The 17,622-nt window shown below is 38.6% G+C and overlaps 2 protein-coding genes across 2 annotated transcripts in view; both read left to right on the top strand.

Moving 5' to 3' along the window:
- Window positions 1–6,014, top strand: part of INTU (inturned planar cell polarity protein) — an 80,520-nt gene extending 74,506 nt beyond the window's left edge. The window contains exon 16 of the mRNA XM_004017263.5: window positions 2,828–6,014. Within this exon, the coding sequence (XP_004017312.3) occupies window positions 2,828–2,939 (112 nt within the window). The 3' untranslated portion in view covers window positions 2,940–6,014. The remainder of the gene's footprint in view (window positions 1–2,827) is intronic.
- Window positions 6,015–8,438: 2,424 nt separating this feature from the next.
- Window positions 8,439–17,622, top strand: part of SLC25A31 (solute carrier family 25 member 31) — a 30,849-nt gene continuing 21,665 nt past the window's right edge. Inside the window, exon 1 of the mRNA XM_004017262.6 lies at window positions 8,439–8,800. Coding sequence (XP_004017311.1) covers window positions 8,557–8,800 — 244 coding nt within the window. The 5' untranslated portion in view covers window positions 8,439–8,556. The remainder of the gene's footprint in view (window positions 8,801–17,622) is intronic.

Genomic DNA, 17,622 nt, shown 5'->3' with positions numbered 1-17,622 from the left:
TCACCACCTGCAGTGATTTTGGAGCCCGAAGAAATAAAGTCTGACACTGTTTCCAGTTTCCCCATCTATTTCCCATGCAGTGATGAGACCAGATGCCATGATCTTAGTTTTCTGAATGTTGAGCTTTAAGCCAACTTTTTCACTCTCCTCTTCACTTTCATCAAGAGGCTCTTTAGTTCTTCCTTGCTTTCTGCCAAAAGGGTAGTGTCATGTGCATATCTGAGGTTATTGATATTTCTCCCGGCAATCTTGATTCCAGCTTGTGCTTCCTCCAGCCCAGCATTTCTTATGATGTACTCTGCATATAAGTTAAATAAGCAGGGTGACAATATACAGCCTTGACGGACTCCTTTTCCTATTTGGAACCAGTCTGTTGTTCCATGTCCAGTTCTAACTTCTGCTTCCTGACCTGCATACAGGTTTCTCAAGAGGCAGATCAGGTTGTCTGAAAAATGGGTAGAAGACTTTAATAGATTCTCCAAAGAAGACATACAGATGGCCAGTAGGCACATGAAAAATGCTCAGCATCACTAATTATTAGAGAAATGTAAATCAAAATTATGATGAGGTACCACCTCATACCAGTCAGGATGGCCATCATTAAAAAGTCAACAAATAACAAATTCTGGAGGGGGTGTGCAGAAAAGGGAACATACCTACACTGTTGGTGAGAATGTAGGTTGGTATAACCACTAAGGAAAACAGTATGGAGGTGTCTCAGAAAACTAAAAATAGTATTACCATGATCCATCAATCCCACTCCCGAGTATACACTCAGATAAAACTATAATTCAAAAACATACACGCACCTCTGTGGAAACAACCTAAATATCCACTGACGAATGAATGAAGAAGATGCAGTATGCACAATGGAATACTACTCAACCACAAAAAAGAAAATAATGCCATTTGTAGCAATATGGATGCAACTATAGATGATCATACTAAGTGAGGTAAGTCAGAAAGGGCAAGAAAATACTATATGATATCACTTATATGTGGAATCTAAAATATGGCACAAATGAACCTATCTACACAACAGAAAACAGACTCGGAGATCATACTTATGGGCGAGGGGTGGGAGAAGAGAATGGACTGGGAATCTGAGGTTGGTAGATGCAAACTATTACATTCAGAATGGATAAACAACAAGGTCCTACTGTATAGCACAAGGAACTATATCCAATCTGCCGGTATAAACCATACGGAAAAGAATATTATAAAAAAAGATTGTGTATGTGTAAAACTGAGTCACTTCATTGTATAGCAGAGATTGACACAACATTGTGACATTGTGACACAACTGTACTTCTATAAAAAATAAATTAGGTAATACAACCATACACTCTGGAAATTCTGAAAAAGGGGAGGAAATCTGAGATTACAAAGAAAGGCTAAGAGATTCCATTTGATCTGCTTTAGGAAATGAACTGGATTTGGATAGCGCGTTTTAAATAAAGGATGGGATGAATATAAATACCCAAACAAGGGAAATTCTAAGGCTTCCTTGTGAGTAGACTAGTTTGCTAGGATGGTAGAGGAATGGCATATACAAAGATGAAGTGAAAGATAAAACTGGAAAGCTAAGTTAGGATCACTGCAGAGAGCCTTCAATTCCTAACCAGGGAATTGAATTTTGAAGGAAATATTGAACTGCCAATAGTTCTTTGAGTTGGGGTAGAGAGTTGGTGAAGGAAGGAACACAGAGTTGGGTGAGACTAATGTTACTCGACACCTACCACGTAGTACTAAGCTGTATGATAAACGCTTTACAAATGTTATCCAAAGCAATAATTCCCATGTGCTGATCCATAGGATTTAGAATCAGCTGAGTCACGTTAACCAGGGCTTCCCTGATGACTCAAATGGTAAAGAATGTGCCTGCAACAGGGGAGACCCAGATTTGATCCCTAGGTTGCGAAGATCCCCTGGAGAAGGGAATGGCTACCCACTCCAGTATTCTAACCTGGAGAAGTCCATGATGGACAGAGGAGCCTGACGGGCTACCGTCCACAGGGTTGAAAAGAGTCAGACATGACTGATTGAGTCACTTATTAAAATCAGAAATGCCTGCACCCCATCCCAGACCTACTGAACGAGAATCTATGGGAGTGGAACTCTGTATGTTTAGTAAACTCACTTGTGGTTCTGATGTATAACCGGCCACGCTTGGGAGCATCAACATGATCACAACTCAGTGTATAGTGATCAGCGCTGTGTTATTGGAAGATCAAGCTGGGAGCCAAATGGAATGGTGTGGACACGAGAGAGAATAGAGATAAGAAGACCGGTTAGCACACAGGCAGGTGTAACTACATTCACAGCTGGAATTACAAAAAATCAATAGGTGTTGAATTATGATGATGCTGATCTATGCAGAAGAGAGAAACTGAAGGAAGTCAGAAATGGTTTAATGTTTTGTATACGTTAGTATTGATTAAATAGACTAAAATTTTAACTCTTTAAGAAAATCTAAGTTTCAATGTTAATCCCAATTCGATGTCTAATAACTATTGTACTTAGAATGATGGTACGTCATTGACTATATTATAATAATAACTAAATTTAACATTTTAAAACTAAGGAATATGACTACAGAAATTGACACAATAGGCTTTTTACACTCTGAAAAAATAAATGTAATTGACCTAAGGCATAGATTATTTGATTACAAATCAAGCTGCATTTCCCCCTATGTAGATTTAGACTAGTGGTTGAATTTATGACTTATTCTTTCAGAAACCAAAAAATGTAGCAAAATATATTGGAGAGTTGGAGTTTTTTCCTTCTTGGAATTCTGAAATTCGTGTGTTCTTTTTCTCTACAGGAGACTCTTTCTTCATCCCAAACTTCAAGAACTTTATGTCTGTTTTCATGACTCAGTTACAGAAATTGCCATTGAAATGGCTTTTAAACTGTTCTTTGGATTAACCTTGTAGCTGTATTTTCTTGATGCATAGGAACACTGCACAGACCATCAAGCAGGGTTAGAACTGCTGAAATCTATTCACAAAGAGATAAGGTTTAACTTCTCACTAATCAATACTGAACATAAGGCTGATGAAGACTGAGATGATACGCTGCTGGATTTGATGCACTAAATCTTATTCTGAGACTTTTGAAGAAAATACTTGATCGAAATATGAAGAAGAGATTGTTAACTTATTTTCCATTTTGGTATATAACATTAATTTATTTACTGATTTGAAATAATGTGATATATTTTATGTAAAATTAATATAAGAATGTTTATCTTGGAAAAATACCCAATTTTTTGTGTATGTTTCTCAAGAATAGTATTGATATCTGGCAAAATAATTATGAAATTGGGAAGAGATGACCAAGTTCTGTTACTAATTAGTGTTGTGAGCATGAGCAAGGTTTTGTACCTCTCTGAGCTCAGATTTTTCCTGTACAAATGAAATGATTGCTTTGATCTGTGTCTAAAGATCCTCTTCAGTAAAATGTGCAATTTTTTCCCTCTAACCTATTGTTTGGTACCTAAATTTGTAATATTGAGTACTGATTCCTTCTTAGATCAGATACTTTTCCTTTCGGTATTTTAGTAGATACCTCACTGTGGGGGAAGAGAGGAATGAAAATTAAACTTACTTTTTTATTTATTTGATTTTCTTTACTGATTCAGGTCAGTTCTATTTTGGCTAGGATATATATTTTTAAACTATTTGTTCATATACTTTCATTGTTTTTCTCTTTTTTTGAAATATATTCAGGTATACACACAGTTTATACAAGTTCATGAATTTTAGGAAAGTTGTATGTAAATCTTTTTAAAAAGCCGTATCATATTGAAAACACTGAAAAAGTTAACTAAAGAAATTCTATGGTGACTTCCAATCAATACAAAGTTTTGCCTTACAAATCTGGATGTATAGGTTTTCCCAAAGGGGTACCTTTAATGAACAATAATTTATTTGACCATGAGTAGAGAAAGAAAGTTACTAAGATCAGAATTTTCTTCAGCTGTCAGAATTTGGCAGATTGAAAGGAAGGAAGAACAATTCTTAATTGACATTTACCCATTAGATTCTCCTGAATTCTCAGATGCCCCCATGACTTTATAGCGCTGGGTTCTCTCTTCTTCAGGATTTACCTTTGGAAGGCAAATTACACCAGCACATCGAAAGCCAGTCTCTGCCTTTCCCCTACCTCAAGCATGAGACCTCCAGCTTAAACAGAATTAACTGAAAAACGTAGTGGATGCACCATTTAAAATATCTGCTCTTAGAAGAAACACTATTATCCCTCTGTCTGGGCTTCCCTGGTGGCTCAGTGGGTAAAGCGTCTGCCTCCAATGCGGGAGACCGGGGTTCGATCCCTGGGTTGGGAAGATCCCCTGGAGAAAGAAATGGCACCCCACTCCAGTACTCTTGCCTGGAAAATCCCACGGACTGAAGCCTGGTAGGCTACAGTCTGTGGGGTCGCAAAGAGTCGGACATGACTGAGCTACTTCACTTCACTTCATGAGTTTAAGAGATTTTCACCCAGGTGTTGAAGATGCAAACCACTATACTTGTCCTGTTGGTGACTTGTGGACCTTAATTTTGGCATTCAAAACAGAGCAAGAAACTTTGGTAGAAAATGGCTTGCAATATCCTCCCCTTCAGATTATAATTTTGGTCAAATGATAGACTGTTTACTACTGTGTTAGGACTGCTTATGCACATATATAAGTATCAAAGTATTATTTAAGAGTATTTAATAAATGTCTTAAATTTCTTGTTAATGTTCCCTCAAAACCATGAAGCTATTTTTAATATGGAGAATTATTAATAAATGCAGCCATTGATCACCTCAGATTTTCAAACAGACTGAACTTGGGACTTTACCATTAGGAACTTTTTGTTTCACTTAGTGAAATTTTGATCTGTTGAACTGCTTTCCTGGTCTCAAAGAATCATAAGACCACTATTTAATAACTGAAATAAAAAGATAGACTACTGATCTTATATAAAGCCAACTCATTTGAAGTATTACAGATCTGCTCTGTAATGTGCATGTTGCGGAGACACTTTTTAAGAAAAGAAAACCAAACATTATCTTGGTTTTTATCTCTAAATAGATATCAAAATAAATGTGGTAAGTACTGTAAACTTAGCTGCTCATTTTTCCATATATGTTCAGATTCACACCTGAGAGTAGGTGTGACTCACTGGACAATAAGTGCCTGTCTGCAACTTTATTAAATAAAGAGGGACATAGAATGCTTTTCCAGGTAGAGAAACATTCTTAGGTTGGATTTTATTAGCATCCTGCAAACGTTCTTTTTCATCAAAGACTGTAATGCAAAAGACTATATATCCAGCATTAAAAAAAAAAAAAAAAGCAAGTGCTGTCTTACCACCATCATATATTTTTTAGTCCTGTCTCCTCCCAAAATTACATTTTAGATTTCAACCCCCACTCTCCATTTATCTTTTTTGTCTCTTTGTTTTGTCATGTTAGAAATGAGAATTTCTCTTTTTGTGCCAAGGGACCTCAATGATGATGCATACTGGCAAGTTAGTAAATTGCAGTCCCTGCTTTTTTTATATTTCTGATACAAACGGGAAGAGCTATGAAACCAATTTACTAGGTTTGTACACTTTGAACATTCTTGAAAATAACATTGTGAATAATTATTGTTGTCTTGTGATTTCCCTCTAAATAGTGCCTGGCACACATTATGTGCTATAAAAGTGTTAGCAGCTGCTACTACTACTACCGCTACTTATTATTAAATATCCATTGGTTGAAAACAATAGAGTCATCTAAATCATACCCTCTACTGTACAAAATGTTGGAAAGCTAAGAAAAATTATTCAGCACTAAACACTTTTAAAATGAGGATTTATACTTTGAATATTTTAAAATACATTAATAAATATTACTAAAACTTTATATACTGTACTGTGTGGAAATTAATTTTTTAGAGTTGTACTTCTAGATAACCGAAGCTAGTTTTGCACTATATTGATAGTTTTTAATAAAAATGGTGCAGAGGTTTGTTTGCAGTTGTGTTGACTTTTTGTCCATTCATCCAACAAACATTTATTACATTTCTGCTCTGTACCAAGCACTGTTCTGAATGCCAGAGATACAGCAGTGAACAAAACAGCCAAAAATTGCTACCCTCATGGAGCTTATGTTCTAGTGGGAGAGGTAGACCTTATGTTTTGCTTAAGTAAAACAAAAGCTAAAAGAAAAAAAGTGAAGCAAGAAAATGGAGTGTGAAGTGTGAGAGACAGGATGGCCAGGGAAAGGGTTGCTTAGATGGCCTCAGATCTGCAGTAAGTGGGGAAACTAACCAAGCTGATTTCTAAGGAAAAAGTGAACAGTGCAAAGGCCCTGAGACTCTCTATTTTTAATATCAACATATAAATCACCAGAACTTTTTTCATTCAGTAAATCAGTAAATAAAATGCAAAGCAGCAAATTAAAATAAACATTTGCAGCCTAATCTATTGAAAAGAGATGATTCAGAGCTCTTTAATAGGGTTAAAAAAAAAAAGCTACACTAAGTACTTTCACTTTTGCTGTCTTCTGACAAAGAATATATGTCAAAATCAAGCTTGAGGATACCATAAAGGAACATTCTATAAACAGTGATAACTGCAGAGTCATGTCCTGTGAGGGCAGAAAGGGGGGCAAAAAGGGAAGGGAGAGAAAATTGCCCTGGGGAGCAGCAGCAGGCTTCTCTGACTTCTGAAAATAACTTACGTTTCCTGTGACCAGAGATGGTTCCTTTAACTTCTTTTGGCACCTTAAAGAGACATTCTTGCTTGGGGTGTGATTCGGGAAATTCCCCCTTTAAATTTCTTCCTAAGTGCTTCAAATTACCTTAAAAGAGAATGAAGTCTTTCATTTTCCAGATTTTTGCAGATAAAATGCCCATCATTTCTTGAATTTGTGATGGATTTCACAAAGGATTTTGAAGTCAATGCAGTGAGAAAACTTCCAATTTTTCAAGCTAGGAATAATGATAAATGCAATTGCTTTAGAAAGATTAACATGTCAGCAGCATACAATATACAAAGAAACTCAGGCTGAAAAACCAGTTGAGTCAAGTGAGCCACTAAGAAAAGGAAGGTAGCATCAAACATGGTACCAGTAGGACTTGCCAACTAGTTTTATGAGATTGCTAAAAGAGTAACAAAATTCCTGGAATGCTTCTGGCCAAAATATTTGGTTTTTTACTAGTGACAAGTACTATTTAAAGTGTGACAACACACTTGGGATAATAAATTAAAAAATGCAAACTGAAGTTCAAAAAAGCCAGTAACTCATCTCACATTTTACAGATGTGTTTAAAGACTGCAAGTCCTGCAGAGTAAGAGATGATAAAATGGAAGCTTCCTTCCTTTAGTAGAAACCATCAAACAAGTTGTAAAGAGGAATTAAGAATATATTTCTTTATTAATAACAGGTCATTTTTTGCCTCTTTCACTCTTATTCCCTCATTAGTGTACAGTGGAGTTTTCCAGCAGTTACATATATGTTGGGCACTATTGCAGCAAATGGGATGCAAAAGCAGCTGTGTAAATCAGGCTTTTATTAAGCCAGACATTTAAAAAGACTTTAAAAAATATAAAACAAGGCTGTTCTCACTACATTTTTTGTTGGCAAAGTAATTGTTCAATACAAAAATGTTACTTATGTAGAGGTTTACTGTTATTTTAAATGAGATTTATATAATTTTCTGTTACAGTTTCTGAAATTATTAATATCAATATATAACATAAAAACAGAAGCTTCTTTGCAGTCTTCTACATGAAGAGTGAAAAGGTATCCTAAAATCAGCTTGTGAACCGCTATTCTAGAACACGTTCCCAACTCTGCACATTAAAATTACCTGGGGAATTCAAATCCAAACACAGACACCCGGGCACAAACCCGTGTCTCCCCCCACTCCCTACCAACACCTCCAATTTGTGCAGTCGTCTGACTGAGCACCACTGCTCCAGATAGAATTACCAAATTAAATAAAATACAGGAGAAAGAGAAATGTGTTGAATTATGTTATGGGGGTACAGTAGGTAAAACCAGACACTGAGACAATGACTAGACAAAGGACCCCTGTTACATTTAAAGGAGAAGATTTTAAAGCGATTTTTAATAGAAGGTGCAAGGGTTACTCTAGGAACCAAAACTAAACTTGGTTAGTCCCACACGGTTGATTTTGCTGCTCTGTCATGTTTGGGCTACTAAATCTCTTTTTACAGACCTGGTTCTCCCAGATCCCCTCCCAGATGAGAACTCAAAGCCTCCCAGTCCAGTCCGCCGCCGCAAGCACAGCCAGGCACCTCTACTTGCGTAGACAGTACCGCGCTGAAGAGGCACGTGTTGGGAGTCACGTGACCCGCTCCACTGGCTGGAGGCGGTTGGAGGCACCTGCGCAGCTCCCCGCCCCCGAGGCCCTGGCGCGACCTTCTCCCAGCGTCCTGAGCGCGGCTTTCCCGCCAGGACTACGCTGAAGCAGTTTTCGGCTTCGTCCTCGCGTGTCTCCGGCTTTTATTTTGAGCTTCTGCTACCCGTTTTTACGTCAGTCGTCCCACCATGCAGCGTGAACCTCCGAAGAAGAGGCAGGAGAAGAAGGTGGAAAAGCGGCTTTTTGACGCCACATCCTTCGGGAAGGACCTGCTGGCAGGCGGGGTGGCGGCGGCTGTGTCCAAGACGACGGTGGCGCCCATCGAGCGTGTGAAGCTGCTGCTGCAGGTCCAGGCGTCGTCCAAGCAGATCAGCCCCGAGGCGCAGTACAAAGGCATCGTGGACTGCCTGGTGCGGATTCCTCGTGAGCAAGGTGCGTATGCTCCAACCTTCCCTCCGCGCAGGGTCAGCTTCCGGGAAAAAGGAGTGGGTGATCCAGGAGGGGACGCTGCGGGCACCAGGGCCTTGTGTGTCGGTGATGAGTTGATTTCTGTGCCTGTGATAATACAATTTCTTAACCAGTCTATGAGGGTCTGCTTTCCCAGGGTCAAGAAGGCCTACACGTGAGCAGTCCTTGGCCAGGCGGGATCACCACCTTCTCTCTCTCCACAGTTCTCCTTCCTAGTAGGCGTTGCACCCCGGTGCGCCTCTACCTGTCTCAAGAGAGAAATGGTTGACCTCCCAGGATTGGGGGAGATGCCGTTAGGCACTTGGCTGTATGTTAATAAGTGCTTTAAGGTTCTGAAATGTTTGCTGAAATAACATGTTTGAGACAAGTATACCAAATAGAGAAACACTGGGTCCGCTCTAGTACGTATTCAGTGAAAAGAGCTTGTTTGTTCTCAGAAACTACTGCAACAGGCACTCAATCTACACGTTTTAGGAGGATGCCAAAAAACCTCAGTGGAACGTGCGTGCTCAGTTGTGTCCGACTCATTGCTACTCCATGGACTGTAGCCCTGCCAGGCACCTCTGTCCGTGAGATTCTCCAGGCAAGAATACTGGGGTGGGTTGCCGTTTCTTTCTAGAGGGGATCTTCCTCACCAGGGATCGAAGGTGTCTGCTGTATTAGCAGGCGGATTCTTTACCACTGTGCCTCGTGGGAACCTCAGTCTAGAAACAAACTATTTTAATACAGTATTTTTAGAAATCAAAATTAATGAGAAAAACCTACAGTGAGCAATGTAAAAACTCTAAGCAGAGACAGGATCAGTTTTCTTTTTTTGCATTAGGCTCTGTTTTTCTGTAAAATTTTGATATTTTGGTTCATTGTGGAGTTTTGGAGTTTTTCCCATTAATACTGAAACGATTTTAAGGAATAATGAAAATGCCCTGTTAATCATTCATTGCCATCACCTTGCAGACTGGCTTCTAAGTTAGCTAAGCGAATAGAGGATAAATTGATCAGAAACTTTCAGCTGTATAGTGTAGTTTTAGTCACTCATTCATGTCTGACTTTTTGTGACCCCATGGACTGTAGCCCGACAGGCTCCTCTACCCATGGGATTGTCCAGGCAAGAATACCATTCCATTCTCCAGGGGATCTTCCTGACCCAGGGATTGAACCAGGGTCTGCTGCATTGCAGGCAGATTCTTTACCATCTGAGCCTCCCATATAGTTGGATTCAATTGAAACATCTATATGAATTTTAAAAAGGGATATAGGCCTGTTTGTTGTGTATTCTGAACAAGATGTGAAGTGGGTTCAACTCAAATGCAGGCCTTTCTTTCACTCCTAAGTCTAAGACAGGTTACATTTCCTCTTATAAAAAAAGGATTCCTGGGAATTCCCTGGTGGTTCAGTGGTTAGGACTCCAGGCTTCCACTTCAGGGGGACACAAGTTCGATCTCTGGTGGGGGAACTAAGACCCTGCAAGCAGAGTATTTAGGGTTGAGGGTATAGACTCTTAAGGCATCATCTATACTGTGGATTTATTGTGCCCGGTCTGGGAGCTTAATTTAGATCTTTCATAATTAATGGTTCACATCTTCCATTTATTTTATTAGAGCAAGCTTCCCATTTCTTTTCAGAGAAGTAGGAGCCTCTTTATTATTTACTAATCTGCTTTAGTCAGGTAAAGTTAAATATTCTGGAAAGATTATGCTGACCAGTGCTAAGTCGTTTTGTATTTTAAATGTTTTTTTGTAATATTTAAACCTAAATATGTTAAATATGAAGCTTCTCTGGTGGCTCAGCGGTAAAGAATCTGCCTGCAATGCAGGAGACTCGGTTGGGTCCCTGGATCTAGATGATTCCCTGGAGGAGGGCATGGCAACACACTCCAGTATTCTTGCCTGGAAAATCCCATGGACAGAGGAGCCTGGCGGGCTACAGTCCATCAGTTCAGTTCAGTTCAGTCGCTCAGTTGTGTCCGACTCTTTGCGACCCCATGAACTGCAGGCATGCCAAGCCTCCCTGTCCATCACCAACTCCCGGAGCCTACTCAAACCCATGTCCATTGAGTTGGTGATGGCATCCAACCATCTCATCCTCTGTCGTCCCCTTCTCTTCCTGCCCTCAATCTTTCCCAGCAACAGGGTCCTTTCAAATGAGTCAGCTTTTCGCATCAGGTGGCCAAAGTATTGGAGTTTCAGCTTCAACATCAGTCCTTGGGGTTGCAAAAATAGGACACGTTTGAAGTGACTGAGTACACGCACACACACATTCAATATGGCTCTTGTAAATTGAGACCATTCTGAATAGTATTCTGGCTCCAGCTTTCTTTAAGCGGAATTTTAAGAAAATGTTTCCTAGTACATACAAAGCCTTGTTATCAGTACACATGGTATATCCTATGCTAAAAGATAAGTAATTCACAACAGGGATAATATTGCCATCTAGGGGCATTTTGGGAAACTTGTGAGGAATTTTTTTGTTTAGCACAAAGAGGGGAGTAATCCTTAAATGCAGTGATATGAAAGGCAAAATCCAGCACTGCTAAACATCCTGCTGCCCCTGTACACGGTCAGTCCTGCACAACAAAGACTTATCCTGCAACGGAATGACTCAGATCTCCCACTGGATGTTCTTATGGCACTAAAACCTGTTTTTGATTATTTGCTTATCAACATAAACTGTCCAGGGCATAATTTTAGTACACACTAATTTCAGTAATGCAGCTGTCATGTAAGTAGAGGAAAGACTACTTTGTTTTGTTCAGAATTTTGCTGAGAGGTGTTCATCATTGTGGAAACTCATGTTAACAGCTCTGTGTGTCATATTTGATCACCACTTACATCATCTTCATTTTTAAATACTGAATTATGATTGTATAGATATACTTATTAAGTCCTTTTTTCACACTGTCAGTGTGTATCTTAAACACAACAGATTAATTACTATTATGTCTCTATTATGTCTCTGATGTGATCACACCTGACCAATTTACTAATTAAAAATACATGTTATAAATGCCTTTATTTCCTCTTTGTATGTAGCAAAGAAGGCATTATATTGACTTTTTTTGAGCTAGTGAAGAGGTCATTGTCTTTGAATTCTGTTTATAGGTAGTAAAGGGAGCATTGTAAACATATATTTATTATGTATGGAAAACTGGAACCTGGTGGGATTGAGAATCACTGTGCTAGATCATTCTGGAACGTTACTAGGCAGTCAGATTCTGAGGCTTTTGTTTTCTGGAATTTACTGTCTTGTGAAAATCAAGGTACATCACCATCTCAGCGTTCTGAAGTCTCTCTTGTTTTCCATATTCTAGTTTTACTGATAACTTTTCTTTAGGCAATATGAAATGAAGATAAGAGACAGTGAACTCAGAAGGCACAACTAGGTGCTCTCTCACTGTCTTCTTACCTTACGTCTTTCTTTACACCTCAAGGAGACATCTCTTCATTCTTGTTCTGAACATAGCTTTAAATATCTCTTTGGGTGTCTTTGACACTTTTTATTTTATTTATTTATTTTTTTTACTTTACAGTACTGTATTGGTTTTGCCATACATCAACATGATTCCACCACGGGTGTACACATGTTCTCAATCCTGAACCTTTTAATAAAAGTGTCTGGGTTTAACCTGACTAATGCTATTTTTAAAGATTTATTCATTAGTTGGTTTTATGACTTTCCAACTTTATATGTGTACTTTTATTACTTAGTACTATTTAAACCTTCATTACACAAATAATGCATGTTTCTTATAGAAAATTAGAAAATATGGAGAAACAAAAAGTTTAAAAAAAAAAAAACTGCTAACATCACCACAGTTAACATTTTAGTGTCTTGAGAGTGCTTCTTTTTCACCGAGCAAGCTATGCATCAGTAAATATATTTTAATTAATATAAACTTTTATTTAGTATATTGTAACATAGGTTTTCAAGGATATTATAAGTCTCAGTTTTTAAGAGCCCACCAGAACTCTTCTCTCTTTCATGTATTTCTGGCCATGAGTTCATCAGCTATTTTTAATACGAACTTTTCCAAACATATTTTTCTGAATGCTAAAGCAGTAAGGTTTTTAATCTTGAAGATGATGTTTTGGGGTATTAAAAGAAAATATTAGGTATATGCTTTATGTAAATAAAATAGAAAAATAAACTTTACTGATGTTTATTAAATGCCTTGGCTTTGGTACCTATGATTGGCCAAATGTCAGTTATATATTACAGGACACTAAGGCATCCTGAAAAAAGAGTAAGGGTAACACAGGGGAAAAGGGATGACTGGAGCCCTTGCTCAGTTATTGTGTAATAAACATAGTTTATGTTGGCTCCATTAAATGGATTTATAGAGATAAGACTATTTAAATATTTGAAATTGTCAAGAAGACTATTTGAAATAACTTTTAAGGATGACCCTCATTCTAAGGATACCTTGAGATAATAGCAGATGATAGTATGAAAACATCATAATTAGCAAGATATTTGAAAGTACTGTGTTTTAACTAGTAAAATAAATGCTCAGTTGTGTCCTAATATCTTAAAGTTTGACCTAACCACCCTATCTAAATAGTCCTTCCTCTTTCTCCATCTGCATATTACTTTTTTTTTTCTGGACACCTACATATTTATTTTTCCATTGTCTGTCTTTGTAATGTAAGTTCCATAAGACCAAGAACTGTACTCCTAGTGCTAACCATAGCAGGTGTGCTCTGTGCGTGTGTGTTAGTTGCTCAGTCCTCTCTGACTCTTTACGACCCCATAGACTGCAGCCTGCTAGGCAACTCTGTACATGGGTATCTCCAGGCAAGAATACTAGAGTGAGTTTGCCATTCCCTTCTCCAGGGGATCTTCCCAACCCAGGGATCAAATCTGGGTCTCCTGCATTGCAGGCAGATTATTTCCCATATGAGCCACCAGAGAAGGCCCTGCTATGTACTTGGTATCACATAAAAGGTTTTTAAATGAAGAATCCTTTTTTTTGTATAGTTACTGAGTATAGTTGATTTACAGTATTGTGTAAATGAAGAATCTTTGTCTCATTCTTCAATTTCTCTTCTGGATATGTTTTACAGAAGCACATAACAGGGTGGTGTAGTGGCAAAGGTATATAATTTGCTTTTTTAAGTATGTACATATTTGAGAATCATTGGTTGTATTATTTTTAACTAACAGGCAGACTGTCTAAGTATGTTGGAGTGTACAAGTCTAGAATATACATACACTTGACCCTTGAGCACCATGGGTTTGAATTGTGTGGATTTTATTTTCAGTAGTAAATACTATAGTACTACATGATCCGTGGTTGGTTGACTTCATGGTTGCAGAATCGTGGATATGGAGAAGCTACATAGAAGAAAGGCAGACTGCACGTTATACTTGGATTTTTGACTGCATGGGTCATCAGCGCCCCTAACTCTCACATTGTTCAAAGGTCAACTGTATACCCAAACATGCCTAGCATTTCCATTCTTGACTTGTAAGTTGACCAGTAACTGACCTGGTAACGTTCCCCCATTTTCCCATAAGTTTTATATTAATTCTTAATTACTTTCTCAGAATTAAGTTCCAATGAGGTTTTTTTTATCATCTTTAAATTTTGAAGAGATTATTTTTACTAAGCAATTAAGTAAAAAAAAAAAAAAAGGCAGCACACCTTAGATGTTCTGCTGTTAGAGGAGAAATATACCACAATCCCCATGTTTTTCTGCATCAATTTTGTGATTATATATTTGGAAACTGTCTTTTAATGTGCATGACTAGAGAGTGAAATACTACTATATTTGCTTCACTCTTGCTTTTCCTTTGTTCTATTCTGATCAAAATATACTACTGTTTTTATTCAAAGTGGATTTTTACCTAGAGGCAATAGAGATGTAATAGTTCTAGATCTGTAGTCAGATAGATGGAGAAAGATCTGGAATTAAATCCCAGTCTTTCCCTTATCTTGTAACCTTGGACAATTTTAATTTAACCTCTCTCAACTTCAATTTCCTTAGTTCTGTACTGGTTATAATAATATTGTAGGTTTGTGAAAGTTGCTCAGTCATGTCCAACTCTTTGTGACCCCGTGGACAGTAGCCCCCTAGGCTCTTCTGTCCATGAAATTCTCCATGCCAGAATACTGGAGAGGGTAGCTGTTCCCTATTCAAGGGATCTTCCCAACTTAGGGATTGAATCCAGGTCTCCTGCATTGCAGGTGGATTCTTTACCATCTGAGCCACCAGGGAAGCCCAATAATTTTATTACCTACCTCATATGGTAGTTTTGATGGTTAAACAGGATAATCCCTGTAATAAAACAGACCATGAACAGTAAATGCCGGAGAGAGTGTGGAGAATAGGGAACACTCCTACACTCCTGGTGAGAATGTAAATTCGTACCGCTGTGGAGAATAGTCCAGAGTTTCCTCTAAAAATAGAGCCACCATATGGCCCTGAAATCCCACTCCTGGACAGATATCTGGAGAAAAAGAACGATCTGGGACTTGCCTGATGGTCAGTGGATGGGAATCTGTCTGCCACTGCAGCGGACATGAGTTTGATCCCTGGTTTGGGAAGATTGCACATGCCGCAGAGCAACAAAGCCCATGCACCGCAACTGCTGAGCCCACCTGCCACGACTGCTGAAGCCAGGAGCCAGTGCGCCGCAGCAAGCGAACCTACCGCCATGAGAAGCCTGTCCCGCAGTGAAGGGTAGCCCCACTCGCCACAACTAGAGAAAGTGTGTAAACAGTAATGAAAACCCAGTGCAACGAAAAAATGAATAAATAACATGGTCTGAAAGGACACATGCACCCCACTGTTCATTGCAGTACTGTTTACAGCATCCAAGACATGGAAGCAGCCTAAATGTCCATCAACAGAGGAATGGAGGAAGATGTGATACATATATACAATGAAATATTACTCAGCCATTAAAAAGAAAATAATGCCATTTGCAGGGTCATTGATGGACCTAGACGTGTCGTAATGAGTGAAGTCGGTCAGACAGAGGAGAAAACCATATGATATCCCTTATATGCAGAATCTATAAAGAATTTATACAAATGAACTTACTGACAAAACAGATACAGATTCATAGACTTAGAGAATGAACTTGTAGTTGCCAGGGGCAGAGAATAAGGGGAAGGCATAGTTAGGGAGTTTGTGATGGACTTGTAAACACTGCTATATTTAAAATGGTTAACCAGCAAGGACCTTATAGCACAGGGAAATCTGTCTCTATGTGACAGCCTCGTTAGGAGGGGAGTTTGGGGTAGCAATGGATACATAAATGTATGTAGCTGACTCCCTTTGCTGTCTGCCTAAAACTGTCACTACATTGTTAATCAGCTATACTCTGATATCAAATTAAAAGTTAGGGGAAAAAAAGATAATGCTGTAAAATATTCAACCTTGTGTCTATTGCATGGTTAGTGCTTAATAATTTTAACTCTTTAATCATTGTGAATACATTCTTGAATTTACAAATTTTCATTCCTCATCATCAATTGTAAATGAATGTCAGTTCAGTCCAGTTCAGTCGCTCAGTCGTGTCCGACTCTTTTCGACCCCATGAATCGCAGCACGCCAGACCTCCCTGTCCATCACCAACTCCCAGAGTTCACTCAAACTCACGTCCATCGAGTTGGTGATGCCATCCAGCCATCTCATCCTCTGTCGTCCCCTTCTCCTGCCCCCAATCCCTCCCAGCATCAGAGTCTTTTCCAGTGAGTCAACTCTGCATGAGGTGGCCAAAGTACTGGAGTTTCAGCTTTAGCATCATTTCTTCCAAAGAACACCCAGGACTGATCTCCTTTAGAATGGACTGGTTGGATCTCCTTGCAGTCCAAGGGACTCTCAAGAGTCTTCTCCAGACCACAGTTCAAAAGCATCAACTCTTTGGCGCTCAGCTTTCTTCACAGTCCAACTTCACATCCATACATGACCACTGGAAAAACCATACCTTGACTAGATGGACCTTTGTTGGCAAAGTAATGTCTCTGCTTTTTAATATGCTATCTAGGTTGGTCATAACTTTCCTTCCAAGGAATAAGTGTCTTTTAATTTCATGGCTGCAGTCACCATCTGCAGTGATTTTGGAGTCCAAAAAAACAAAGTCTGACACTGTTTCCACTGTTTCCCCATCTATTTCCCATGAAGTGATGGGACCAGATGCCATGATCTTCGTTTTCTGAATGTTAAGGTTTAAGCCAACTTTTTCACTCTCCTTTTTCACTTTCATCAAGAGGCTTTTTAGTTCCTCTTCACTTTCTGCCATAAGGGTGGTGTCATCTGCATATCTGAGTAAATGAATGTACTTGGGATAAATTTGTTTTACATATAAAGTAGATTTTTGTAATCTATCTAAAGAACCTACATGGTACATAGTGTACCTAGAGTATAGTTTAATAAAATGCTGAAACCTAGCTTCCCCAAATTATATTTCTGTAGAAAATGCATTCAGAATTCCACTTTGAAGTTCCTCCTCTTTGTACTCTTACTAAGGACATTGGTACTCCTAAAAGCATGGTACATCAGTGAGTTGGATAAAAGGGAATAAGAGTAAGGTTTTGCAGCATGATATGTGGAAAAACGCTAAAGGAAGGGTTTTTAACCTGATACCTGTAGCTTCAGGGAATCTACGAATCAGTAGTAGCCAAGCAATAGTATTTTGTGTGTGAGAGAAATATTTTTTCAGACATAACTTATTAAAAGCTGCCAGTTTTCCTGTTCTTCTAGAGATTTATTTGTTTCTAGAATTTCATTGAGATATTGACAGTTGTTTTGTTGAATCCTCTAGGTTGTTTCATGCAAATA

This window comes from Ovis aries, chromosome 17, assembly GCF_016772045.2.
Source record: "Ovis aries strain OAR_USU_Benz2616 breed Rambouillet chromosome 17, ARS-UI_Ramb_v3.0, whole genome shotgun sequence".
NCBI lineage: Eukaryota > Metazoa > Chordata > Mammalia > Artiodactyla > Bovidae > Ovis > Ovis aries.
Note: the sequence above shows the minus strand (reverse complement) of the source record. Positions and strands in the feature narration are given on the sequence as shown.